The sequence below is a fragment of the Micromesistius poutassou genome (genome assembly GCF_964030765.1).
Source record: "Micromesistius poutassou genome assembly, chromosome: 16".
NCBI classification, from domain to species: Eukaryota; Metazoa; Chordata; class Actinopteri; order Gadiformes; family Gadidae; genus Micromesistius; species Micromesistius poutassou.
In genome coordinates, this window is record NC_140286.1 from 12,801,171 (window position 1) to 12,828,611 (window position 27,441).

General features: G+C 43.8%; 3 protein-coding genes and 1 pseudogene across 4 annotated transcripts in view; 1 reads left to right on the forward strand and 3 right to left on the reverse strand.

Moving 5' to 3' along the window:
* Positions 1-1,040, reverse strand: part of LOC311361027 (acid-sensing ion channel 1C-like) — a gene marked incomplete at both ends in the record, with an annotated part of 67,144 nt that extends 66,104 nt beyond the window's left edge. The window contains one exon of the mRNA XM_084481197.1: positions 486-1,040. Coding sequence (XP_084337323.1) covers positions 486-1,040 — 555 coding nt within the window. The remainder of the gene's footprint in view (positions 1-485) is intronic.
* A 6,413-nt stretch (positions 1,041-7,453) lies between these two features.
* Positions 7,454-7,923, forward strand: h2bk1 (H2B.K variant histone 1; the record flags this gene model as incomplete). Its single annotated transcript, XM_084480534.1, has 2 exons — positions 7,454-7,594; positions 7,687-7,923. The coding sequence occupies 2 exons, from the start codon at positions 7,454-7,456 to the stop codon at positions 7,921-7,923; spliced, it is 378 nt and encodes a 125-aa protein (XP_084336660.1).
* Positions 7,924-13,665: 5,742 nt separating this feature from the next.
* On the reverse strand, positions 13,666-18,288 carry LOC311360335 (serine/threonine-protein kinase pim-2-like). Its single transcript, XM_084480402.1, has 5 exons — positions 15,391-18,288; positions 15,215-15,262; positions 14,804-15,019; positions 14,434-14,611; positions 13,666-14,312 (listed from the first exon to the last, which is right to left on the reverse strand). The coding sequence occupies exons 2-5, from the start codon at positions 15,239-15,241 to the stop codon at positions 14,044-14,046; spliced, it is 690 nt and encodes a 229-aa protein (XP_084336528.1). The 5' UTR covers positions 15,242-15,262; positions 15,391-18,288; the 3' UTR covers positions 13,666-14,043.
* A 4,735-nt stretch (positions 18,289-23,023) lies between these two features.
* Positions 23,024-24,780, reverse strand: LOC311361355 (zinc finger MYM-type protein 1-like; annotated as a pseudogene). The gene is made up of 2 exons: positions 23,999-24,780; positions 23,024-23,037 (listed from the first exon to the last, which is right to left on the reverse strand). The product of its transcript is annotated as a zinc finger MYM-type protein 1-like (transcript).
* Positions 24,781-27,441: the final 2,661 nt, after the last annotated feature.

Here is a 27,441-nt window from a genome sequence, read left to right on the forward strand (position 1 = left end):
AAAAACAACCAAACTGTGAATCAAATCAAGAAACTCAACGCATTTGAGCTTCTCTTAACACAACAGCATCACAAAGCAACAAGCATTACAACGACTACAAGATGAATCCGAGCAGTGGCCATATCTGACCATCACATTGGGCTAGATTCTTTTCATACATTTACATTTAGGGCATTTGGCAGACGCTTTTTTCCAACGCGACTTACAACACTTTATACACACATTCACGGTGGAGTCAACCATACAGGGTGACAGCCAGCTCGTCGGGGGAGCAGTTAGGGTGAGGCGCCCCTGCTCAGGGACACCTCGACACTCCGGGGGATCGAACTAGCAACCTTCAAGTTACCAGTCACCCACTCTACCTCCTGAGCCACATGCAGCCACATTCTTCGACACTTAAAGCTCCATGGCTTCCAACCAAAGGGCTCCCCTGTAGGCCTGGCCATGCACACAGCACCGGTCGGTGACGACCGGGCGATACTCACCGTGGTGAAGTTAGCCGGCAGGCAGTCCTCTCCGCGGAAGGTGCACTGCAGGAGCATTTCGCTGATGTCGTGCCCCGTGCGGTTGTAGAAGTCGGTCATGTTGAACAGCTTGGGCTTGAAGTTCTGGAAGTTGGCCTTTTCCTTGAGGGCGGCCAGCACCTCGGGCTCCGCCAAGTGCGGGTTGGCGATCTGGTAGTTGCTGTTGAGCAGCGACAGCAGCTCCCCGACGTGGTAGAGGTCGTTCTTGGTGATCCGGGAGAAGCGGAACTCGTTGAGGTTGCAGAAGGTGACGGCGGGGAAGGTGAGGTTGGGCGCCGCCACCTCGTCCAGCTTGGTGACGTGCGGGTACTCAAAGTAGTACGACACGCGGTCCATGCACACCAGCAGCAGCAGGCCCAGCGAGCCCAGGAAGGAGAGCGTCCAGAGGAACCGGCGGAATGTCATGTGCCCGTAGGCGAAGATGTGGCTCATGCCGTGGAGGGTGGAGATGTTGGCGAAGGCCTGCAGGTTGGAGGGCTTGGTGCTCTCGATGCTCTCCTCGGAGTCCCCCTTCATGGTGGCGGCGGGTAGCGGTGGACGCCTGGTCACAAATCAACCACAGCAACTTCAGGTCGGACCTCTTTGCTTAGCGGCAGCACCTGGCGGCTCTTTGGCGGGGCAACGTCCGCTCCCTGCGTCTCCCAAGAAGTGTCACTCAGCTGGAACGACCAGACGCCTCTGAGGTGCCGTCAATCCCCGTCATCGTTTTGCTTTATCACAATTCACCTTCCAGAGATTGTTCCTGTGGTCCCATGCTCTCCCCCCTTCTCCTCCTCCTCCTCCTCCTCCTCCTCCTGCTCCTTCCTCCTCTCTACCATTCAGCCTCCCCGCCTATTATCTCTGGTGCTCTCCTCCTCGCTCCGCACTCGGCTGTCCTTTGTAGCAGAACCAAGCACACAATGACAGGCTCCCACAAACGACACACCCACTCCCGGCCAAAGCCACTGCCTTCTGGGTGCTCGGTTGGCGTGGAAAGGGACAAAGACACAACCAACGGCAAGGAGCAAGGGAAGGAAGAACAAGCAGAGACGTGGAACGGGAGAGAATCAGGGAAAAGCCGGGGACTGCGATGAAATGGGCTAGCGTCTGGAGAGAGAGAGAGAGAGAGAGAGAGAGAGAGAGAGAGAGAGAGAGAGAGAGAGAGAGAGAGAGAGAGAGAAGAGCGAGGGGCTGAGCCACAGCAGTCAATGGGACCCGTCCTCCTCCGGTCGCTGCGACGCCTCTACATCGCTGGTACAATAGGACGCAGTGGATTTGTGAATGGAGGTAATAAAGAGAGAAACGGCTCACTGGTCGCTGGCTGCTGCCACCTCCTCCTCCTCCTCCTCCTCCTCCCGTTCACGCCGGCTCCTCTCCCGTCTTCCAGAATGGGAATGAAAAGGTGGTGGTGGTCGGGGTGGGGGGGGGGGGGGGGGTTGGGTGGCGGGGGTCAGAGACCTCCGACCAGCCGACCACTGTGCCTGATCACCCGGGGGGCGGGGGGGGGGGTCTCACACAGCTTCAGTCGGCTCTCCCGCCACTTCCTCGTTAGCGCCGATCAGCAATTAGCACGCCGGATCGCCTCTTGTTGCGTTAGGGCTACCTCCAGCCCGCAGGAAACCCGGGCAGCCTGGGAGCCGTCCGGCGTGATGTCTCTCCTCCACAAGTACAGAACCACACTCTGCCGTCTGGAGCTGTGCCCCGCTCCCTCGCAAGCTAGCGCGCGCCTCTCTCTCTCTCTCTCTCTCTCTCTCTCTCTCTCTCTCTCTCTCTCTCTCTCTCTCTCTCTCTCTCTCTCTCTCTCTCTCTCTCTCTCTCTCTCTCTCTCTCTCTCTCTCTCTCTCTCCTCTTTAGTAGTCAGGAACCATCCCACTGCTGAGCGGTTCCTTCGCAGTGTGGCTGGGCTCACGGTGGAAGTCACTCAATCTGAGCACAGCGCCTTTCATTGAGTTAGCGTTCTCTAACGCCCTCCAACGCCGCGTTCCATCGATGAGATCCACGATACCGCCGGAGAACGCCGATGCCACAGGTTGTGTTGTAAATTAGAACAAAGGAACAAATACATTGTGTGCTTTTTAAACCAAAGTAATATGAATAACAAAGGAATCAATTAAAGACGAATGTGTGTCGGAATGTATGGTTGAATCTGTTTACGTAGTATAATAATAATAAACTAGACTAGAAAAAACTGATTACTGAATTCTTGGTGTATTTGAGACAGTGTGACTCAACGTATGAATTAATTCCTGCCAGTTAGCTGTAGACAAACACCCAAAGCGTGCTGCTTCCCTGGCTGAGGCTCCACGGCTGTCAGTAGTCAAAGCTGTGTTTCATGCCTGACCAACCGCGTGCTTGTTGTTTTTATTGGGGTTAAAAGTTCACCACATGACGCAGAGCTAACCCTTTCATTCCTCTGAGCCGCAAAGAGAAAGTATCACTCAATGGCTACCTCCGGGAGGCGGCATTAGCATAACAATAGGTGAATTTCCAAGGATATGACCGTAACCCTGGAGGATTAAATCAATATTTTGCCCTAGTAACCAAGTGCACAGCATAGCAACCATTACCCACCACCAACAGTACAGCAGCGCGTGATTGAGACGAAACTAAAAATACCGGCTCATCCATCAAGTTCTCAGAGAAAGCCATGTCCAACACATAATGTCCCCGCAGAAATCCAATTGGAAAAATGTTCACAGGGGGAATGGCACCGCGATGGCTGGAGCGATAGTGCCTTATGATTTTAGATCTGTGTGTCACACTGTCTTTGGCCAATGAGGAATCTGGAGACTTTTTTGTAAATGTACATTTGGTAAATGTCAATACAAAGCACCACCAGCCCTTATTTACAGTCAAATGAAAAGAAAACAATCACGTTCCGATATCTTTCACCAACCTCACTCACTGCAAAACACATATTTATCCTAGGTTTCAGTGAGAACTTCATTACCATCCAGAGACTTATTCAACACTGCTCTGCAGTCGTATCAGTCAGTCGGAGTGTCGATAACCCTGCCACGTTCACACGACGGTGATGGATGGTGTTTGGGAGGTTTGCACCACGCAATATGGGAGAACGTGGCAAAAAGGTTGTACATGTATATTGCTTCATAACGCTTTATTTGTATTTCTACAAATAAAAGAGGTAAGTATTCTACGTCTACTGCTTCAAATGGCAGTTGGGCGATGGATCAGGCCGTAGTAGCATTGCTGCTACTTTGTTTACGACAAACAGAACTGGTGGGGGCGAGCGTGCAGAACCACAGCTCTGCTGCTGGAGACCGAGGGGAATAGCGTTGCTCAAAGAGACCAGGAGCCAAGCATGTAGACCGACCCCGTGTTTGTACGTCGTTATCAAAGTACACAGCTGGCCACAGAGGTGAGCTGTTTGGAAGGGCTCTGTCATCTGCTCCGCATAAAGGGAAAAGCCCAAACCAGTCAATTACCAGAGTGACAGGAACACGAAGGCCTGCCTTAAGGCCGTGCATGCGGCACATTGGATGTTCACCGCGTGAACACAGAGCAAGAGTATGTTTATATTGAATGCCACGCATGCACACACACATATCTTGATATCCGGCATTAGGGGATAATAAATAAAGTCGTTCTGCGTTCTGCATACATTTGCATCTGTGATTATGCCCTGATGTTCAGAAACGGAACGTCAATAGTTTTAACGTTCACATTGAAATTATTTGCTTGCCGTGGATGTTGCTTTTGCAAAATCTATTAGCCTTCGTAAAACATAACGGGGCGTACACAAGCCGGCATGCCTGTTGTTGCAAAATGGAGGTTGGAAGTGCTAGGCTCCTCAACAGTAATTGGCTTTCAAGTGGATGGTAGAATGCGCAGCATAATGCAGTGAATATTAATAAGGAGGAGGTGGTGGAAGAGCTATTTGAGACACTCCATGCTTCCTTTCTATATTAGTTCCCTGTCTTTATTGTATTTGGAATGTGACTTTAAGCAGTGGCCCTGAATACACAGTCAGGCAGCTGGGTTCAGCCGATCCATTAATTCTGTTATTACAGAGAATAACCTGGAGAATGTATGCTTTTGAACCTGGACTGTTAGTGGTATATAGTGGGTTCCTCTGAGGCTGGTATGTACTTTACCTTTTAGCATATAAAGGCTTTTTTCCTATAGATTTGCTTGAAAAAAGAACATTACTAGTGAATTGCTATTGTTCTGGATATCCATATTCTCTGACTCCAGGTACTGTTTGACACTAGCACGTGTGTGTCTCCCTGCTTAACACAGCTCGCTTTGTGGATTAATCTGGCTAATTCTTAGAGAAAGCCCCGCAACCTTTCTCTCTGGCTATAAGTCATTCCTTAACTGTCTCATCTTGACAAGTGTGCTGATGGATGTGAACTGTTTAACGAAACAGGTCATGTTAATTATTGTGATTAAAACCACCGCAAGCGCACATTGTATCAAATGTTGTATGAATCACCACCTTTCATTTGATTTGAATTTTTCCCATTCCACATCATCCTGTTAAAAAGGATAATCCATGTCGATATCTTTTCAATCTGCCCAGGTTTTACGTGTTAAGTGCTAACCTTATGTTAATTTTATTCCAGATTTAAAATTATTATATTCCATTTTTTATCCTTATGTTTGCTGACATTTGTTGCAGCGTTCGGTAATGTGCTTATTTTATGAATTCCTTTCTTTGTATGAAGTTAAAAATGGTGGAGCTATGGGGATGTAAAGTAAATGTAATAGGTTACCAAGAAATAAGGCATATGGGAACAGTACAAAAGTACAAAAAGATTGACATTTGAACAATTCACCAGAGCCGATCGAAATGGGATTCAGACTTGGGACATAGAAAAAAAAGGTTTCCGCGAACTCTGATTGCAAGTCTACTTTCTTTAAAAATATATATATATATTTCTGTGGTCAGAGAGACCGAAATCTTAACTTCCATTTCACAAGCACATAGTCATCATAATATAGGCAACACAATGCTATGAAACAGAGCACTGTACTAAACTATTCAAATGCCAAGGCTGAATCTCAATCTCTGGGCCGGAGTAGCAAAACCAAGGACTTCCAGGAGCGATCACTCACGGGACGCAGTGCAGAGCTGGTTTCAGTTCCCAACGTCAGCACCTTGTCGGCCGTTGGAACCATCGCAAATGCCTGAAAGTAGCACGATGGAAATGGGTTCATGGGTGGGAGCGAATAACATGTCTAGAATGGAAATGGGTTCATGGGTGGGAGCGAATAACATGTCTAGAATTCATAACGCCTTTGGTCAATGAACAAATCATAGAAATGAAGGGGAGAAGTGTGTTCAGAGTGCATGGGGACCCATCCGCTTACATTACCTGCTGGCTGATGACACCATGAGGGCCCGCCCCTCACCACACCTGTCCTGTGATCTGTGAACGTAAACACACATCATGATTGGTCCTTAACAAGAGAATCACAAGGGTTTGTGATTAAGAGAAAAACATATGCACTACCACCCTTAGGTTTTTACCAAGCTCTGCCTAGATTTACATTTACATTTACATTTTGCAGATGCTTTTATCCAAAGCGACTTCCATTTGTCAGAAGAAAGACAAACAATATATCGCTGTCGGTACAATAAGGATGATCATAGAACCAAGTGCCAAGCACTAACAATTGTTAGGTTAACCCATTCCCTGACCCTGAGATAATAGAACTGATGATACTTTATCTTTATAGTGGCATAAAATGTGACTATAGAGTTAGCTTAATATGAGTTCCAATCACAGGCATAAAAACTGAGGGGGTAGATTCTGCCTTGGATGCAAGAAGGAGGAGTCTACAGATGTGTGCTATACAGCTCAGTGCATGCAGGTAACCAATCGGTTCAGTGGGCCTTGGATATGAAGCGAATTGTTCAGCTTGATGTGATGATGTCTTGTTGTGATGAAGGACAAGGTTGCTTTCAGACAGACAGGCACAAAGCATTTCGACGGTACAGTTGTGTGCATTCAGACACTTTCGATTGGATCAAAAGTGCCCAAGAAATGTAAAAATGTTGACCTGTTTTTAGGAATTAATCAATGTTGTTATTATAATTGATAGCAGGATTCACTAGAACAAACTGTGGTTGTTTAACTCCAAATGACGTTTTGTTTTTGGAAAATGAACGAGGATGGATAAATGTGAACTATAGGGAAGATATAGGAAATAAAAGGCTGTACAATGAGTAGACTAAGATCTGTCCGCTTCTGCAATGGCAGATTGCTGCTCATCTATTAAACAGATAAGATCCCTCTATCTGGCAGCAAGGACAGACACACTCTTTAGTAGTCTAGCAACAGCATTGGATGCATGGCTTGGTATCCGATAATGCGTTAAAATGCTATGGGGTATAGGGGCAGGGTTTTAAAAATGTCGGGATCAGACACAACATAACTGTCTCTGTAGGAGTTCAGTAGGAGGTAATGACCACCAAAAATATAAAATGTATTCATGGACTAGATAGCAACGATCTGTAACATTGGGTGTATATAAGTACAAGAACTTACGTAGGATATATAAAACAGTGTTGCTCAGAGTGTATGATCTTAACTAAATAACTAGATACTAACGTGCATGTTGGTCGCTGCGGATATGGACGTAAAGTTATGGCTGTGTGTGCAATAACTAGTGAAAGCGCGACCCCTAGTGGACGTTACTCAGTATTTTATTTTTTATATTTGACTCAATGTTATTTACTTATTTAATCCATATTTATATTATGGATCACAAAGGTTCCAGAGTGAACAGCATCGGTTCAAGCTTTACTGTGTCTCCACGTGTACTCGCAGCCAACACGTGTGTCAGATGAAGGGCTGATTATTAAACGATCATTAATCGATATTAAACAGGTGCGCCTTCAGGAAGAAGCGGACTATCCTCCATAACGGCACTCCAAGTCGGATAAACGCTCAGACAATTCGCATTCCTATGAGGCCACAATAATGGCTAACGATGTACAAAAGAAGAAGAAGAAGGTCGGAGGAGGGGGAGAAGGAGGAGGAGCAGGCGGGGAGAAGAAAGCAAAGAAAAAGGGCAAACGGAGAGAGACTTACGCGATGTACATCTACAAAGTTTTGAAGCAGGTGGGTGATGATGACGTCAGACCCTAGCATCCCCCCCGCCCCCGCCCTATAAAAAGTTGTCGTACTAAACTGTTTTTCTCTCTTTTTTTCAGGTCCACCCAGACACCGGCATCTCGAGCAAAGCCATGAGCATCATGAACTCCTTCGTGAATGACCTCTTCGAGCGCATCGCCACGGAGGCGTCGCGCCTGGCGCAGTACAACCAGCGATCCACCATCACCAGCCGGGAGGTGCAGACCGCCGTGAGGCTGCTGCTGCCCGGGGAGCTGGCCAAGCACGCCGTGTCCGAGGGGACCAAGGCGGTCACTAAATACACCAGCTCCAAATGAAACGAGCGGACTTTATTTTACATATTTTGATATGTAGCCTCCTAAAAGAAAGGAACGTTAACCGGATTTTTTGTATTTGGGTTTAGTTATTTTGTTGGAATAAATTCATGCTCGTTCACGTTTTGCTTTTGGTTGATTCCGGGTCTACCTGAGTTTCATCTCCCGCCGCTAGATGGAGGTGTAGGCTGCTATTTATTTTTTGTTGACTATGTATTTATTTTATTTTTTGATTTATGGAAAGTTTTAGCCATTGTTAAACGGAAATCATTTTAACTGTTGACTTACTGAGAGATCAGCATTTATAAAGCGATTTCCTTTTCTGGCCACTAACAATTTTGATCAAGATATTTAGTCTGGTATAACAAATGTTAAATCACAAGTTTCCAGAACTTGTCAAGCTTAATTATCTGAAATAAAACAAAACTTTATTGAGATTCCCAATTCAGTAGTATCTATGGTATTCTTACTCGATTCACAACATTTATAAATCAAGTAGTACAAAGACTCATAACTAACCTGTTCAGAGTTCACCTAGACTCTCCATAGGCATTCAGTCCCCCTGCCCACTATTGTCTGTTGTACGTCCTGGCACTTAATGAATGCACTTAATGCACGTTGTATTCATTCATTGTACTTAACTGTGTAGCATGTACTTAATTATGTAGCATCTGCTACATAATTAAGTACATGCTACAGTTAAGTACAATGAAGTACAATAAGTACATTTGTCATAATAAGTTAAACATCTTTACTGTACCGACAGCGATATATTGTTTAACTTCTTATGACAAATGTACTTATTGTAAGTCACTTTGGGTAAAGGCGTCTGCTAAATGCCCTAAATGTAAATGTAAGTAGGCTACAACAGTTAGATTTCCTTTCAATTGTATCTATTTTATATAATCTCCATTATAATCTTGTAGATGGCCTATTTATTGTCTAGTTCTGTGAAGCAAAATTAAACATCTGTGCTTAGTGCAATCCCCACTCACAGCCAGACATATGTAGGTCCACCCAGAGGTCAGTTAGTCTGATACATGTGGGGTCGGTGGTCGGTGTATGCATGCCTTGCTGTGTGATGGGAGTAAAATAACAACCAAATATTTATACAAAACCATTCAAACACATCACAGGTACAGACACAGACGTGACTGATTCACCAAATCCTCTGTAAACACTAAGCAGTGAATAAGTGTCTTTATTGTGTAAGTGGCTATAAAGCTATTCTACATTTAACGGAGGGTTTGAACAAGATACCCATATGTCCCTCTATGTATGCAGGCATAAGGTATACATTTCATGAAAGTACTGTATCATGGTTGGAGTGTATAGCTGTGTGTCTTCAATTGGCTTTCATAAGAAATATAAGCAATGGTTACGAGTGTGCTCAAAAAATAGCCCACAGACTATTCACAGAGCCAGCCGTCTCTTTCAGGAAGGAGGACTTCAGATTGAACCTAGAGGCGAGTTCTTCTTGGAGTTGGGAACGGACCCCGAACGGGCACTACTTGTTCCATTAAGAGTCGATTATAGGCAAACCAATCGTGTGGTTACCGTCACTGGTTTTGATGAGGCAACTATTCGGAACACGTCGCAAATATTTGGACAGTATTTTAAAAGTGTATTCCCCCAGAGAATGTCTAATATGAAGAGAACTGGCACTCTGGTGACTTCCGGTTTCTGAACTGATTGCGGTAACACATCTCTGTCCATGCGAGGGCGCTCGCCAGTGAGTGCAGAATGAATGGGAGTCGACAGGGTTTCACCCTCAAATTCCACTTTTATTAGGGTGTAATTTTTTTGTCAAGTAATTTGAAAGTCACATTCAAAAGGGGGGGCTAAGATAATCCTCAGCTGAATATTACATTTTTTAAGTTCACTTATCTGTTCTAAAAATCTGTTCAAAAAGATGATGATGTCACTGCCAGAGGTCCTGCTTTACGGCAGGTTCTGAGTCACTTTGGCACTTCCGCATATATAATATGTAAGGGATAATCACCTCAAGGCAGGGCAATAAACAGTTTGATATGCCCGGCTCATGGATGGCTTACCTTCCACAAGCCGGGCATATCAAACTGTTTATTGCCCTGCCTTGAGGTGATTATCCCGTTTATTATACTTCTTGCTTGCCAACATAATAAAACAATTCAAATACTTTAATATTTATGCTTTTTCTTATTCGTATTGCATCCTTATTAAATGTATAATCTGAGTATATCTCCCTCAAAAAGTAGTTCCCTTTAGAACTACAGTGAATAACATTAGCTCAGCTGTAACTAATTAGTTTCTATAGTAACCACACAAGGCTGCATCTGATCACTAGTTTAATAACGTAGTTGCTACATTGTATCTTGCTTGCGAAACTATGTATCGACTGACCCTCCGATAGATTTCCGACACATTTTAGAAACTTTTTTAAACAAGGTTTATTTTTACAATTGGACCTCATGTTTGAAATTTCTGTGATAGAAAAAAAATACGAGCAGTGTATTGATCTACTATTTGATGACGCTGTGCTCAGTCAGCGGGCAACCTGCCGGGTTAATGCCCTCCTCCCAGCCAATCAGAATCAAGCATTCTTAAACAAAGTAGAATAAATATATTATATATAACAATTAATTTTGACGGAAAGTCCTCCTTAGATGATGTTTCTGATTCTGTTTCAGCTTTAGATACCATCAAGAGGGGTCTCTGGTCGTAATCAGTGGCAAGTCCGTCCCTGACCGATCAGCATTCATTAGCAGAATGCTAGCGTGTACGGCCAACAATGGCCAAAACTGTAAGAAATCGAAAGGACATAAGTACTCATTCATTCGACTTTTGAACTATAATCTATATTGAACTTGCGGAATCTACAATCAAATCTGCAATATTTCAACGACAAGCAGGTGAAAGAGACACATTTAGCCGTCTAGCCCCATAGACCCCCATTCAATCTGTACTCATGCGATCACCCCCAGTGGAATTATAATGGAACTGCAACCCAGTTTGATACAATGGGGCTCAATAGACGGGCTCGGGTTCCCCTCACATGAACAGGAACTAGGCTAGGTTACGTGACGAAGTCCCGCCTCTTCTGGTAGACCCCATGGGACCTATGAGATCATAAAATATGGATGTGTTTCAATTCAGAGAAAGTAATTATTTTCTGGTCCCAGTCTTTATATGCCCCGGATTACACATATGTTGTTTGTGGATTTAAATGATCATTTTTCATGCAAAGAAAACTACAATTTATCACAAAGAAGTTTGATAATGGTTTTGTGTGAGGCCGCATTGTGAACTACAGCTCTTCGCTGCTCTCGACGCAAATGATATACGTCACCACCCGCACTCCGGTACAGACATGGCGATCTCTCTGCACCACTTCACTGCTTTTTTCAAGGGGAGGGTAACAGCATCGAAAGAGGTGAAAACCATTATAAGTCGGGGCATTTGGAGAGTTTCAGTTATGCCGATGGGGAGATTGCCGGTCTTGTCCAAGCCAGTCGCAGGGAGCGTGACATCACATACACAACATGTAGTCTATAGGTTTCATGATGTGTTCCAGATGCTTCGGACACCAGCCTTCCAAGTTTCACTTGTGACGTCATTTCCTGTCTCGTAGCACTTATAGCGTTCCCGTTCATCTTTGTGATTGTGTCATGTCATTGGCTAGTCATTGTTATTGTTAGCTACATTAGCCTCTTTAGCAAACCAGCTCGAAAACAGACGACACAACTTAACATTGTATTGCACGCACAGCAAGACTGTGCAATGCATTCATTGGTGACCGGAATAAAGTAGCAATGTAATCAAGTGTGTAAGAGCATTTAAAATCGACATTAAAATGACCAACGCAGCCATTTTTGTTGAGAGTGTCATCACTGAGCTCGTGGTGTGTTCCAGATGCCTCAGACACCAGCCTTCTGAGGTCCAAGTGAGGAAATCTCCCAGCTTTCTTGTGGCATTTCTCTGAGGCACACCCCCTTTTGGTCGTGCCCCCTCGGAATTCTGAGAGTATACCGAGCTCCCTGATGACGCTCTCAACAAAAATGGTTGCGCCAGTGACAAGATTTATTTTCTTTGTATTAGTACCACGTTGGTCATTTTAATGTTGATTTTAAATGCTCTTACACACTTGATTACATTGCTACTTTATTCCGGTCACCAATATATGCATTGCACGGTCTTGCTGTGCGTGCAATACAATGTAAAGTTATGTTGTCCGTTTTCGAGCTGGTTTGCTAAAGAGGCTAATGTAGCTAACAATAACAATGACTAGCCAATGACATGACACGATCACAAAGCCGAACGGGAACGATATATAAGCGCTACGAGACAGGAAATGACGTCACAAGTGAAACTCGGAAGGCTGGTGTCCGAGGCATCCATAGACCGATGGCACACCATGGCCGTTTCTCAATTCGCGTTCTCGTGTGTTCTCGTGTACTTGCGTTCTCGATAAACGTCATCAGTGGTAGCCCAAGCACTGTTCCAATTCCAAGTACGCGAGAACGCGAGTACTGCGTTCTCGATGAGGCCGTTCTACCGAGGATGCATCGGATGCACTCGCGTTCTCGGAAGTCTGTACTTGAAAGTCCGGACTTGCCAAGTACGTACTTCCAAGTCCGCGAGAACGTAGTCCGCGTACTTGGTATTGAGAAACGGCACAACTCGCCGTTTCTCAATACCAAGTACGCTGGTGTCCGAGGCATCTGGAACACACCATCAGATCAAGCATGCGTTGCGTTGCCTTGCACAACATAATGCATTCTGGGATCAAAACATCAGAAATGCTGGTGACAACTCCCCTATGCGACATGTCACATGACTTTAAATACTCACGGGTGCTCCCTCTGTCTGCATTTCTGTGCATATGGTCTCAAATAAATGCGGACATAAGACACTCCCCTCAACATATCAAAACGTTGGCCTGGTTGGTTGGAATTACCACGTGGAATTTCCCATGAGAGAAATGACGTTACTCCTTTCAAAGAGGCGTGCCCTCTCCAAAAATGTGCCAACTGAGTGGGCCATCTAATGAGAAGTCCACCTGTGTCTGACTTGACATGGTGGGAACTTGACGTGTTTCTGACTATTTTCGGCAGATGTTCTCAAGTCTCGTGCATGCATGCGCTCAAATGCAGACGATCTGAAACACGCCTTTTCTCATTGTGTTTTCTCTACAGCCTTTAACTGAACAATTTCACAATAAACAGTCAAACTCTTGACATGAAAAAATTATGATTTAAATCCACAAACAACATATGTAATCCGGGGCATATAAAGACTGGGACCAGAAAATAATGACTTTCTCTGCATTGAAACACATCCATATTTTATCTCATAGGTCCCATGGGGTCTACCGGAAGAGGCAGGACTTCGCCACTAGACTAACCCAACAAATTCCTTCTGGACGCATAATAATGAATTTGGAATTAAGCATCTCTGAATCTGGGATAGACAGGCTATGAGTGGGGAAGAAGTCCAGACCAAACAAAAAAGTAGGGACACTTTAATATTTATTTAATATTTATAAATATTTACAAAAGACCAATATAAAGACATTATGATGAATGATCAATACAGCGAATGATTCGTTGTCAACGACACCAGAATATCCTTGTCCAATGATACTGACGTGAAGCATATCCGAAGGCAGGAGTCATTCTTTGGTTTTTGGCTAACAGGCCAGATGTAATTTGCATTGGCTGTCCAGGTACAGAAAAATCTGTTTAGACAGACTTTATGTGTCCTTGAAGCAAAAAGGTTCAGCATGTCAAATAAGGCTCCGATACCCCCCCTGTGGTCAACTTCCCAGGTTGTTCATCTTCATAGTTGAGTTTTGTGTCCAAATCCACTTTTCATAATAAATTATATTAAATTAATAATAATAATGATAATAATAATAATATAATAATAATATTAAATTAATAATAATATAATAATAATATTAAATTAATAATAATAATAATAATAATAATAAATGTATTTTAAAAAGTTTACAATATATACACTCTGAAAGTTGTGCACTAATGACACAAAAATCCCAGCATAGTAGCCTTTGACGCCCCTGGGGCCTGGCAGTGCAACGTTGAGCTCAGTCCACCCCAATGTCCCCAGGTTCATCAGTCTGCTTTACTGCAACCAGGGGTGGTCCAGCAGGCAATCCAGGGGCAGACGTTCCAGAGGTTGCTTGGCCAGGCAGCTCCACACAAATTCCCGGCAGTCTGGCAATAGTCCACTCCCGATGCATGGCTCTTTGCTGATTATTTCCTTCTTTGTAGAAAAGGGGTGTTTCCCAACGAGCATACAGTACACAAGCACCCCCACCTGCCACACGGTCATTGGTTCTGCCCTGTAAGACTGATGCTTAAACCACTCTGGAGGATAGTAGCGGGGAGTGCCTGGGACAGACCATGCATATACAGAGACAGATTGATAAATACATTGGAAGAAACCAAGAAGGCCTTAACATCAGAAGTCAACATTGTACGAACAGAGCAAGTATAAATAGGAAAAGCTCACCTGAGAGCTGATGATACACGTCGTTTTGGAGGAAGCAGCCGCATCCAAAGTCGATGATCCTGACGCGGGGCATGTCAGAACCGGTTTCTATCAAGATGTTTTCAGGCTTGATGTCTCGGTGCAGGATGCCTTTGGAGTGGATGTCAGTGATTGCTTTGATCACTTGCTGCAGAATCAGCTGATGGAGAGTGAGAGAGTGATTTTTTTAGGTGGGAAGAATACACACAAGCATAGAAATCCAAAAATAACTGCACATCTGCTGTTTACATGTAATGATTCTGTTTCCATCATGATGTATAAGTAAACCACTACCTTCCTCTAAGCTACATGAAAGCTGAACTGAACCCACATCCAACCTCCCACCACTGACCTTAGCTTCTTGCTCCTCAAGGAGACCACCCTTGGTCTTCATGTAGCGCAGGAGATCAGTGGAGGGCACTGGTCTCTCCTGCACCAGGATCAGCTCCTGGTCCAGTTTAAACCAGTCCAGCAGGAGGACAGCTGCTCCTGGGCTCGCAGAGCCACGTTCACCTTGGACCTTCAGCATCAAGGAGATCTCCAGTGGAAAATCAGTCGGCCGATCATTCTAAATGAGAGAGTGAGTTTCATTAGTTATCGGTACATAAATGTAGGTTGTCGTCGCTAGACCAAAAAAAAAGAACGACATCAAACCTAAAAATAGTTTTCAAATAACAGGTTCATTAATTTAACATGGTTATTGCTAGCCATCCTAACTGGATTGATGATAGCATCACAGTAAGCAGTAAGTAAACTAACTCACCACCTCTGCCATAACGACATCTTTCATGAGGATATGCTTTATAGCGACCTACACGATAAAGACACAAATTCACTAGTTAAGCATTTGCTGAAGATTTGGTGAATCAAAGTCGTCTGTTTGAATGAAAGTCAAACTCACATCTGTGATGTGTTTGTGTGGTTTTGTGTAACTCTTACCGGCCGATTGTCTTGTTTGCGGTTACCAGCCCAGACGCTACCATAGCCTCCTTTCCCCAGCTGGTCCAGCTCCTCATATAGAGCTTCAAATTCAGCTAACACACACACACACACACACACACACACAAATACTTACTATCCATTCCTCTATCGGTCTGTCTTTTGATAAGCTTTTATGGAGGGGCTACAGACGGGAGAAGGTGGTGGTACTGTGGTCAGAGCTCTCTTTCATTGCAGTGTTAGCTGGTACCACTGAAGGAACAGTTACTGTCCCAGGATACAGCTGGAGACCCAGTGATCCTTGAGTCTCCATCAGTCTCTATGTTTGAGTGGGTGAAGTCCTCTGCCTTGGGTGGATGTGAGCAGGTCCTCTTCCTCTAAGTGGGTATTTGGCATATATCTCAGAGTTGGCCTCTCTTTAGCTGCCTGTTCTTCAAATCCTGATCACTTTCTTTCTGGCAGACACTCATGCCTTTAGTGGACAAATAGAATAATCAATAGGATGAAGTTGGATTTATGAAGCTTTGTATTCGGTTTTCTATCCATCAATTTGTCTGTCTGAACTTTGCTGGGGGTCTTCAGAGTGGAGAAGTTTGTGGTGCTGTGGTCGGAGCTCTCTTTCATTGCATATAATCTGGTGCCACTGAAGGAACAGCTACTGATCCAGGACGTGGCTGGAACCCAGTCATCCCTGAGTCTCGATCTGTCTCTATGTTTGAGTGGGAGGAGTCTTCCACCTTCTCCACCACTGCCTGGGAGGATGTGAGCAGATCCTCTCCCTCTAAGTGGGTATTTGGCATATCTCAGAGTTGGCCTCTCTTTAGCTGCCTGTTCTTCCAATCCTGACCACTTTTTATCTGGTAGACACTGCTGCCTTTAGTGGTGAAATTTTAGAAGCATTTGGATAAAGTTTGATTCATGAGGCTTTGTATCCGGATGTCTGTCTGTCTGTCTGTCTGTCTGACCTTTGCTGTGGGTCTTCAGACAGGAGGAGGTGGTGGTGGTCATGTTGTGGTCAAAGCGCTCTTCAATTGCCGATGAGCTGGTGCTAATGAAGTAGCGGCTGATGTCACAGCCATAGCGGGTATCATCAGTGGGCGGCCCATTCCAAATCTGAACCATAGGGTGAGTTTCATTAGATAGCTGAGAAACATTAACACCTTTATGTTGTCCTGGCTAGACTCAAGAAAAGAACGACAGCAAAACTTGTTCCGATGTGCCAGCAACATGGCCGCACTAATAAGTGCTCAGTCCCTACTAATGTCGCTCATCCTGTATGAACACCAGCTACTGCTGTGTCTTGGCTATTGTCATGACCTGGCTCGACTCAGAAGTACAACACAGTATTACACTGTTTTGGTTCTGCATCTTACGCCAGGACAGAACTGCCGTTTCATTCAAGTGCAGGGATGGAGGGTCTGTGTTATGGTGAACCTTCTATGGGCTACAGATTTAGCAGTACCAGCATCAGGCACTCAGTGAGAACAGTCCGTCAATGGGGAGATGAGACACTTGGTTGGTTGCTGGTTAAGTCATTAATCTGCTCCTCACTGAATTCCACCTTGGACCCTATGCAGTTTGCATACCAGTCCAACAGCTCCACCGACAATGCCCTCACCCTGACTTTCTAACTGGACAAACGGAAAGCGTACGTTGGGATGCTGTGCTCTGCAACACCATTATCTTCTCCAGACTCGTCTTCAAGCTCATGGACCCAGGACTAAACACCTGAGGGATTCTGACCACCTGGGGTCTCCCGGTTGGCAATGCATTTCCCCCACAGTGATCACCAACATAGGTCACTGGTTACTGTGTTCAGCCACCTCCTGTTCTTCTTGTTCCCACATGTCCATCATGACGGTGCGACAATGTACAGTACCAACTTCATTGTCAAGTTTGCTGATGATACAACCATTCTGGGCATCATCAATGGCAGCGATGTCATTGAGGAGGTCCGCACCCCGACAGCATGGTCAAGACAACCTCTCTCTAAAATTCTGCAAGATTATTGTGGCTTGCTACCGGAATGGGCAAAATCTGGACAAGGCCTGGCTGCTCTTCCTTCCAGGGTAGGCATCTCCCATCAACAACCTCTCCATCATTATTGAGAATGCTGGTGTGGCTTGGATGGCAAGGAACCTGAGTGTGACACTGAATGACCAGCTGTCCTTTGCTGCCAAATAAATGACACTCGATGATTGTTCCTCCATCCTGGCTCCACATGTTAGATTGAGCGACTCGCTGCATCCGGACAACAGAAACTCTACACATCTTCTGTTGAGCCATCCTTACTGGAGTCATGGTAACATCACAGTAAGAAATAAACAAAACACTTACCGGCAGTGACACATTAAAATTCTTTGGGATGTGCTTCATGTCCACCTACATGATGAAGACACAAATTCACTGCTTTGGAGTTTGGAGAATATGGTGATTTAAAGTAAAGTCTTGGGTGTAACTTAGGTTTTTGTGTGGTCTTGTTTAACTCTTACCCGCAGATTATGCAGGTTTCCAAAAGCAGGATAGACACTACCATGGTCTCCTATTCCCAGCCGTTCCAGCTCCTTATGTAGCCCCTCTAATTGAGCTAAAACACATGCGCCCACGATTAGATTCTTTCCGTTCTTTCCGTCTTCAGACACGTGGATGAGGTTGTGCTGTGGTCAGAGTGTTCTTTAAAAGCAGATGAGCTGGTACAACTGGCAACAGCTGTGTTCCCGTCGGGATGTGCTGGTACTACTGAAAGAAAAGCGGCTGTGCTGGTATCTGGCTTGAGACAAATACATACCCGGGTAGCCATCTATCTCGATGTTTGAGTGGCTGGAGTCCAACTTCTCCACCACAACCTTGGGAGGATGGGAGCAGATCTTCCTTCTCTTGGTGGGTATTTGGCATATTTCAGAGTTGGCCTCTCTCTTTAGCGGCCTGTTCTTCAAACCGTGCAATTCCAGCCCAGCAGCCACTGCTGCCTTTAGTGTTTGAAGAGAAGAAGCATTGGATACATGAGGCTTTGTATCAGGATGTCTCTCTGACCAACCTTTGCTGTGGGTCTTCAGACAGGAGGATGTTGTGGTGCTGCTGTGTTGCAGCTCTCTTTAATTGCAGATGGCTAGTGGCTGGTACTACCAAGCCCCTTTCACACATACAGTCTTATCCTGCAAAGATTTCCTCTATGGGGTCATGTGTAAATGGGAACAGGGATCGATAATCCAGGAAATCAGCAATTTGCCTGCTCAAGACCTAGTAACATTTCCAGGTCACAGCCTGTAATGTGAATGTTGCATCCGTGTTGCATCCGTCTGAAGTAAGACGCTCTCAAGTAGAGCAAGCAAATTACACAATCTTGAGCTGAGGATGTTTATCTTATCATCAATGTTTCTGAGGGATCATTTTGTTTGCAAACAAGCTCCCTTTTCAAGAATGACTGGGAACTGGAAAAGTTCCCAGTCACGGGAGCTCCTCTCGATCCGTGAGTTTTATGGAAGTTGGCATCAGTAATGCAAGTGTTGCATTACTGCCATCTGCTGGACTGTCCCTTGACCCATTTATTCCGGCATTGCTATGCCATGTGTGAACGGGTGCAAAACGAAAATGTTCCTGAGCTTAGCTTAGCATGTGTGATCACTAGCAGTTCCTTCAATGTAATCCCAGTACTTTACCGGGAGCCATGTCTGAAAGGGGCTCTAAATCAGCTGATTATTCCAAACACTAGGCTATACATCACAGCAGACACTAGATAGATATTTTATTAATCCCCCGGAGAGGAAATTCCTTTGTTACAACAGCCCAGCAGCAGTGGAAGTCACAGGATAAAATACAATAAAAATACAAAGTACTAATGAAAAACTAAAATAGATGTTAAAGTAAAGTCAAACAGGGCAAACAAAACAGTATAAATTATAAAGTGGCAAGTAGCGGCAACAAGTACTTTACAGTTTAAATGCACATGTTAACATAACAGAAGTATGGACAAATGGACATCCACGGCAACGCACAGCTATGTCACCATAATGGAGATGAGGATTACAGCATTGCTTGTCCATATTACATGGGGATAAGCAACCTCCTTATCAGCACACTTCTAGATAGAGAAAAAGAGAGTGTGGCTGGAAGAGTGGCTTTAGTAAACTTCCAGGTGCCTTTAACCTGCCACTTGGCCAGCAGCAACTACAACTACTCCACCTACAGGGATCCCCAGGTATACTCACAACAAAGACAAGCATGTTATTCAAATAAACAATCTAATAATGTACCACACCCACCCATAAATGGCAAGCCAGTGCTCTAGCTACACAGGCAAAACCAACAACGAAAACACCAGGTAGAGGTTAGGAGCAAAGAGCACTGGATTGTTACAATGTGTGGCGTGCTTGGAGTATGTGGTGTATGCATGTGGAGGTGAAATCAAACAAATAGACAGCAGCGTTGACTGGAGCCAAGCTAAACAAAGAAACAAGGTGTGGGGAGAGAAGGGATAGGCGCTGCAGCCAGCCCCTGTGGCGGCCAGAGCAGCAGATCAGAGAGAGAGCTATGTGGAGGAATTGATTTTATGCTCCCTCCAATCAGCAGCCAATAAGCCACCATGGCTAACCAGGACAGCTCCCCTGCAGGCCAGTAGGGAGAGAGACTAGATGTTATATGCAAAGCCAGGTAGAGTGAGTCAAACCCAGCATGGCAAAGCCGGACATTTTTAAAACATGTGAAATCAGTTTTGTATTCTAGTTACATGTATTCCTAGCCTTTATACAACCCAAATGACTTAATAGCACTGCTATATCATATCTTTTTTATCATATATTCTATATCAACATATATAATATGTATATTTATATATATTTCAACATGTACAGCTCTTTTCCTCTACAGCTCTAACAACAACTCTCAAACTTTCCATTGATCTAAGGGAAATCATGGTTGCTCTGTGGTAAGCGATCAAGTTCAGTAGCAGCAGTCATCGACGACTTGACTTTCGCAGTTGCGGGTAACATTTCCATGGTAACAGCGAGCTCCACCAATCAAAGACGTTGTATTACACTTAAGGATTGTGGGTAGTGTAGTGCTTTTAAATTACATCGCAAATAAAACTTATTTTTCTAAAAACTAGAAGTTAACTTCTTTAACTTGTGGCGTCTACAGGAGCATATACCATCCTCTCACAATATAACAGTGCGTGGTACGTATACTTGGTTGGTTATGATATTATGGCTTTTAATCAAAACCTCTATGGAGAAAATTAAGAGATTTTTACTTCCGGAACGACACTGTTGCGCGCTATTACATTCTTTCATTTTTCAGGGCTGGCTCACTCTGTCTTCCCTCACAAATGAAGGAAATATATTTACAAATTTAATCAGGCAACATCAAAGAGAGTTTGATCGCCACCGTGTTGTTCTTCCCAGAACTGTACAACCCTGCAATGAGGAAGTGGTTAAAGATGGCGGATAACAAATAGACCAGGAAGAGACTCTCCCACATTGCCGCAGCATTCTGCAGTAATCACCCAAATGTCTAATTGGGTGTAAATTAGCCCTTATGCTGTGTGAGAAATTGCTCAGTGCCTCCATTGTTGTAAGAAGAAGCAAAGAGTTGGAGAAGTCTCTGAAACTGAATAGCTTAACCCTCTCTTGGCCACCATCAACTACCGCTGCCAAGACGGAGCTCAACACATCCACACACGCCTCGTCAAAGAGTATACTTAAAGGCATGAAGGGGCATGAAGGTAGCAGGTGGTTGGCAGACATCAATTTAGGATTATGGTTTCACAGTCCTTTAACCAGAATGATGAAATGTCATCAAAAGAAGTACTCACGGAGGAAGAACACATTGGCCAGTCGAGATCTGTTGCAAAATGCAAAGATTTGCATGTGTACATTTTGATGTATTATAATGCAAACAATTTCTGATCTACACAGGCTATCCAACTTTAACGTGCCGTGTCCAAAATGATAATGACACGGTACTTTCCCATCTAATTTCAAGGCACTTTTCTTTTTAATGAAACAAGCCCTGATTGGCTTAAACTGTACTACCACAAATGATACTTTGATACCATTGGTTAATCGCTAGGAACATTCTAGAAATCAGAACGATCCCGCCATGGAGAGTTGCGTCATCTCTGTTCGCTCTTTACAGCAATGGATTGCAAAAGTACGTGGCTGCGTTCCAAATCGCATACTTCCCCTTTTTACTTGACAAACCAGTAGTGCCACGAATCGTCTTTCACCGCTCACTCGATGTGACGCATCTTTGGCTGCGCAGAAGATTGTGGGGTAGAATAGCTAAAAAAGCATGCTGCGACATGCGACCAGATGTAGGTGAACATGCTGGTATTTTCGGCATACTGCATTTTCCATACTATGTACACAGTAAATTCCCTAGTGTTAAAAAGGCATTGTCAAAATATATGAACTCTTCCAGAGTTATTACAACAACATTGAGAGTAACGTCAACACACCTAGAGTAAGATATCACCCAGTGTTAGTGAAAAATGTCAGAGTTAATATGTACAGTGTATTTCAGTATTTCAACAACAGCAAGAGTAGTGACATAACTGGTTGAAGTCAGGTGTTCCTGACAATTAACTATGCAGCCTCCTCTGGAAAGCTCTGCCCCCATTGCGTTTTAACTCAGGAGAGGACCAGTTGCTCACATCTGCATTTTCCAATGGTCATCATCAACGATAAGTCTAAGTTACTCTTACTTTATGTTATTCAATCATTTTTTGGGATTGCAGTCGAAGCAACATTTTACAATAATGTTTTATAGCTCCTTAACATATACTTCAGCTGTCTGTATGTCCTCAAACACTGAATTAAAAAGGGCTTACGGCCAAGGCCAAATTAGCCTCACGTGGTCACGTTTAAGCTAGCTAGCTGCTTTTTTCGTCGCAGTCATAGGAACATTTTACAATAACGTGTTTATAGCAGTTTAACATAGACTTGTGTTTGTATGTTCTTAAATTCCAAATTACAAAGGGGAAAGGCCATGGGCTCCTTATGCTAATTGGCCTCACATGGTCACCTTTAAGCTAGCTAGCTGGTCATCATCAACAATGAGTATCGGCAATTACTTTATTAAACCATTTTTTGGCATCGCGGTCATAGCTACATTTTACAATAACGTGTTTATAGCTGTTTAACATAGACTTGAGCTGTTTGTATGTTCTTAAATTCCGAATTACAAAGGGGAAAGGCCAACGCCAGCTTGCCATGTGGGGCTAATTGGCGTAAGGAGGCAGGCACGTTTAGTATTCAAAGATGATACTGTAGTATGAATGTTTTATATATAACATTCATCATATAATATCGCGACCAAAAGCTGTGTGCGCCTCCGGATGATACTATGAATCTTAAAGACTGCGTCGATTGAACTATGACACGGAGTCCGGGACAGAGTCGGCGCCAGAGCACATCTACTGGAGGGGCACAGGTCACCAGTAGGGGGGGGCACTTTCATTTGAGAAATATTTTAACGCAGTGGAGTCAAACACAGCAGAAATGCACACGTTCTTTTTACTAGTATTAGGCTAATTATGTATTATTATCATTATTACTATTACTACTATTAGTAGTAGTAGTAGTAGTATTGTAGTGACTACATTATGGGTTTGTGTTCCCCTCTTACTGTGAGTGATCTAGTGGGAGGGAACTGGCTATGAGACACGGGGGTCTAGGGGGACCGTTTATGCTGTTGCACTTGTAGTTCTACCATGCACTGAGAGTGATTCGTCTGTTGTAGTTTTTCGATTAAAACGAAAAGTTATTATTACGTTGCCTACCTCCTCCTTTTCCTCCGGCACTACAGTATTTTTATTATTATCTACAATATTGTGTTCTTGTTGTTGAGGCTATGGATGCATCCATTACACATTCACACGCACAAAGACGATAATACAAGGTGGAGGGCACTAAACGCGCTAATTATGCAATAGTTACACAGGTATGATAAGTCAGATATAGTTTATTTACCTCTCAACAGTTTATGCACCAAAAAAAAGGCCTGCCACTGGTCAAAACATTGGACAACAGCCTCCACACTCATCAAAAACACCCCTGGACAACATCAGGACCGCTGACAGAAGCACTGCGTTCGGGCAAAAAGTAACCACGCACCAGGCAGTACTGACCCAACGCCATACTGCAGTCACGTAGCCTACAAAACACAAATGCAAATAGACCCAGCAAACATCAATCAACAATCCACCTGCTTAGTAAGCCTTATAATGAGCAATAAGTGAAATAAACCAAAGGCTTACCGTCAGAAGAGTTGCAGGCGACGAGTAGGCCTACTGCTGAAACGTATTCTGTCCTTCCATTCGTTTGCGCATTTGCGTGTCAAGTCTTTCTCGAATGCAAGTTACACCAACCTGGCCTTTCTCTCGTGTAGCATTGTACGTCTGTGTTCCGAAAAACATTTCTCAGAGTGGAGAATGAATTCTCACACATTGCTGTGGATGCACCAAACGTTAATGCATGTTTGAAAGCAGTCAGCACACTGGGCATGGCACTGAGTTGGATGCGGTACGTTGAGATGATGTGCTGTATGGTCCAGTCTCCCTCCATCGCTTGCTTTTTTGACATTAAAAACTCTTTAGCAACTTCGAACTCACCGTCAGTTACAATCGAATGCGACAGGTCGAGAATAGGCCTCACAGCTTTCACATCAAGGAAGTTATCGGCCTCTGGATTAAGTGCTGCAAGTGCACTTGCCAGTTGTGAGTTGCGCTCGCTGAATCTAGCTTCCATTCTCGTCTCTGCGCCATAGTCCAGCACAGTGTCAGCATCGGTCAGAATCGATTTGATGTCATCAAATGACTTAAGAATGACTGACATGGTGGCAAGATGCCCTGTCCATCTCTGCTCCAAAAGACGTTTCAGGTGTCTCCCTGTATAATGCATAGCAACTGTTGGCTTCCTAAAGAATTTGTAGAGGGAATTGCACACCTCAAAAAAATCCTTAACCGTGGCTTCTGCAGACATGACAAAAACAACAACTAAATGCAACTGATGGTTGAGGCAGTGCACATATGGAATCTCACGTCCAAGCCTCTCTTGAAGAATTTGCTGAACACCACCACGTCTCCCTGACAAAACGGAGGCTCCGTCATATACCTGACTCAGAATTTTTGAGCAATCCAGGCCAACCTTGTTAAGCTCAGAAAGAACGGTGTCAGTTAATGTCTGTGCGTCACCTTTCTGGGCCGTAGAGATACACAGTAAACGCTCTGTAATTTCGTAACTCGTTCACAAATCGTAGCACAATCGATATGTTTTCACATCCAGTGGGGTCACGCGTTCCGTCAACTTTCAAAGTGTAGTAGGAGTCACCAACTTCCTCCACTATAGCCTCTGTCACCACATCACTCAGTGTTTTTCTGAGTTCATTTTGCATGTCATGACAGGTGTAAGTGGCATTGCGAGGGATAGTCTTCACCACATTAGCCAATTCAGGATCTTTATTGATGGTGAAATAAAGCATGGGAAAAGTCCAGAACCCCCCTCCGACATGTCATCAAACGCGTCAAGCCTCCCCCCGTTGTGGCAACTGATTTTCAACCAAGAACACAACCACATCTATTAGTGAGCCTACATAATAGCGGTTTCTTGTTAGTTGCTCTGCATTAACAAGGGTTGACACTTCATTCCCTGTATCGCGACGCATCTCCCTCTCCTTCCACATTGCATAGCAAGCGATGAGGTCTTTTGAAGTTTCATGTTGATGAAGTCCACGGTCTTTAGCCATAGCGTGTTTCCAGTTACTATAGCCCACACTCGTGAAGGCATCCAATGTTCCAGATTTTCTTACGTTCCTGAACATCCGACAGCAAAAACAAAATGCTGCGTCTACCTTGACACTGTACTCTAACAACTCTCTGTTGTGAAACCATTTATCAACAAATGATCGCCCCTTACCACTGTAAAGCGTTACAGGATACTGTTTTAACACAGTTTGGACAGGGCTTTCAGTCCCGAGATCATCGACCACCACTGTCCGCTGACTTGGGGGGCTTGTTGATCGTTGCTCTGGTTGCTCTAGTGCTGCGCTGACGGAGTCCGTAGGCGGTCATCCGGAGCAAGCATTAGCAGAAGGGCCATCTCGGCTCTCTGATACCGTCGCAGTCGCTGTACTGGTGGTGGTGGCGCGGAGTGTCAGTGTCTGCTGTTAGATGACATTGAGGACTGAGCCATTTTCGTAAATCCATTGTTTTAACATAAATAGGCCTAAAATGTAAACTGATAAAATCGCAATGAGATAAAATGCACACTAACACTATTTTCCATTCAAACTAGCTAGCGGCTATTTGGATTTTGCGCGCAAATGTAACAAATGTAAGTTTACTCAGCAACCAATGAGCATTGACCGAACCTGCACAATACTAAAATTAGTATTCTGGCTTGGGTATCTTATTCACAAACTCTTGTCTTGTTCTTGTAGGACACGAACCAAAACAAAAGAACAGCTGTCCTACTTGGACAGCCATCCATGCTACCTTGCAGATTCCTCTGACATAATCAGGATGTGTGATGTAAGACACCGTATTTACACATTTTATATTACATTGTTTTGTTTTAACATTTTTTATTTTCATAAGTCGTAAGGGGTAATATTTTACAAATAAAATAGTAAATGAGTGAAAGATTAATGAAATGTGCCCTTAATTTAAATTGAAAATGTAATGAAACCTAAAATGCAGTAACTTAACCAATATGTAATAAAATATCCAGACTTATATTGTTTTTAAATAATGTAATGTTAACTTATCACATTAGGCTACTTTTTAAAATAGCTTAGTATGTAGTATAGTATATCAGAGAAGGGTTTGCTGGGATGATAAAGTAGTAGGCTACATCCTAGATTTATTTTTTTGGACCACATGTTATATGCTAGTTAAGAGGTGTGTCCCGGAGTTTCTGTCCATGTGCATGTAGCTGTATGATGCATAGTCTATTATAATCATTCTTTCATTTCAAATGCAATGTACTGTATATAACATTGAATTCTTATTCATACTTAAAATCAGAATATACTACATTTTTGAGAAATAGAGAACATTCAGTACATTTTCTCTCAGTTTAGCTCCTCCTAGTGGCCAAAATTACTGTTGGTTTGCTTTATTATTTGGGCTTAACAATGAACATTCAGAAAGGCAATGACAACACTCGCTCAATTAATGTCAAAGACATTTGTAGCCTTTCTCTATTAACCTAGCAGTGATGTTTAAGTCAGTCAGTTAAGATGTGTGTTTTTGTCTTTATGTTTTCAGGCTCATGGTGAAACCCTTGACGTGCTAATGAGCGGGATGCAAGTTGGACTGTTGATTGGACACGAAGGCCCTCTGCATGATGCATTTCCATTGGATGTTTTCAACGTGGCTCTGGTAGTAGAGGAGAAGATCATCCTACATGACCTCCGAGATGTGTCCACAGGCTTTGCCATGTTACTGGGTGCAATCTACTGCCTAAACCTTGAGTATCCACGTAATATGAAGTATTCTTTTGAGTTCCTTCAGAGGGTTGTCATGAACATTAAACCAGACCAATGTTCACCCAGAATCCATGGACTCAGAAATAAACTGCTTAGATATCGCATGTAAACAAAGAAATGCACTTGTCAAGCAACTACTAGGAGGCAGCAGTTATTTGGGAAGCTTGCCTTGTTCTTTACACTAGCATACAGGTTTTCATCGGCTTAGTTTGTTCAGCACAAGTCAGGTATGCGTGACAAATGTGTCACTTGTGAAGTTGAAAAATCTGAAATTGTTGAAAAATCTAAAATAGTTTAAATGTGCAAAACATTTTGAGGTATAATGAAAACAAACTTTTGTTTCGAATTGTGGTTAAAGAATCTTTTAGACGGATGTTGTGGATGTTGATGTTTTGTAAAGCTCTGCGTATACCACATTTTTCCTCTGTACAACTTCGCCATACTTATTCTCTCATTCACAGTTTTAAAATTGTGTTCAATTAACACAAATGTAAGTGAGGATAAGTAAGTAAGTATTTATAATGTACACCATTGTTTTTGTTCATATGACGATATGGACCGGTTATC

Coding starts and splice junctions, on each gene's coding strand:
- LOC311360335 (XM_084480402.1), bottom strand. CDS start 15,241: ATGAAAGATGTCGTTATGGCAGAGGTG. Junction 15,020..15,214: donor ATGTCGTTATGGCAGAGGTG/GTGAGTTAGTTT, acceptor TCTCTCATTTAG/AATGATCGGCCGACTGATTT. Junction 14,612..14,803: donor TTGAGGAGCAAGAAGCTAAG/GTCAGTGGTGGG, acceptor ACTCTCCATCAG/CTGATTCTGCAGCAAGTGAT.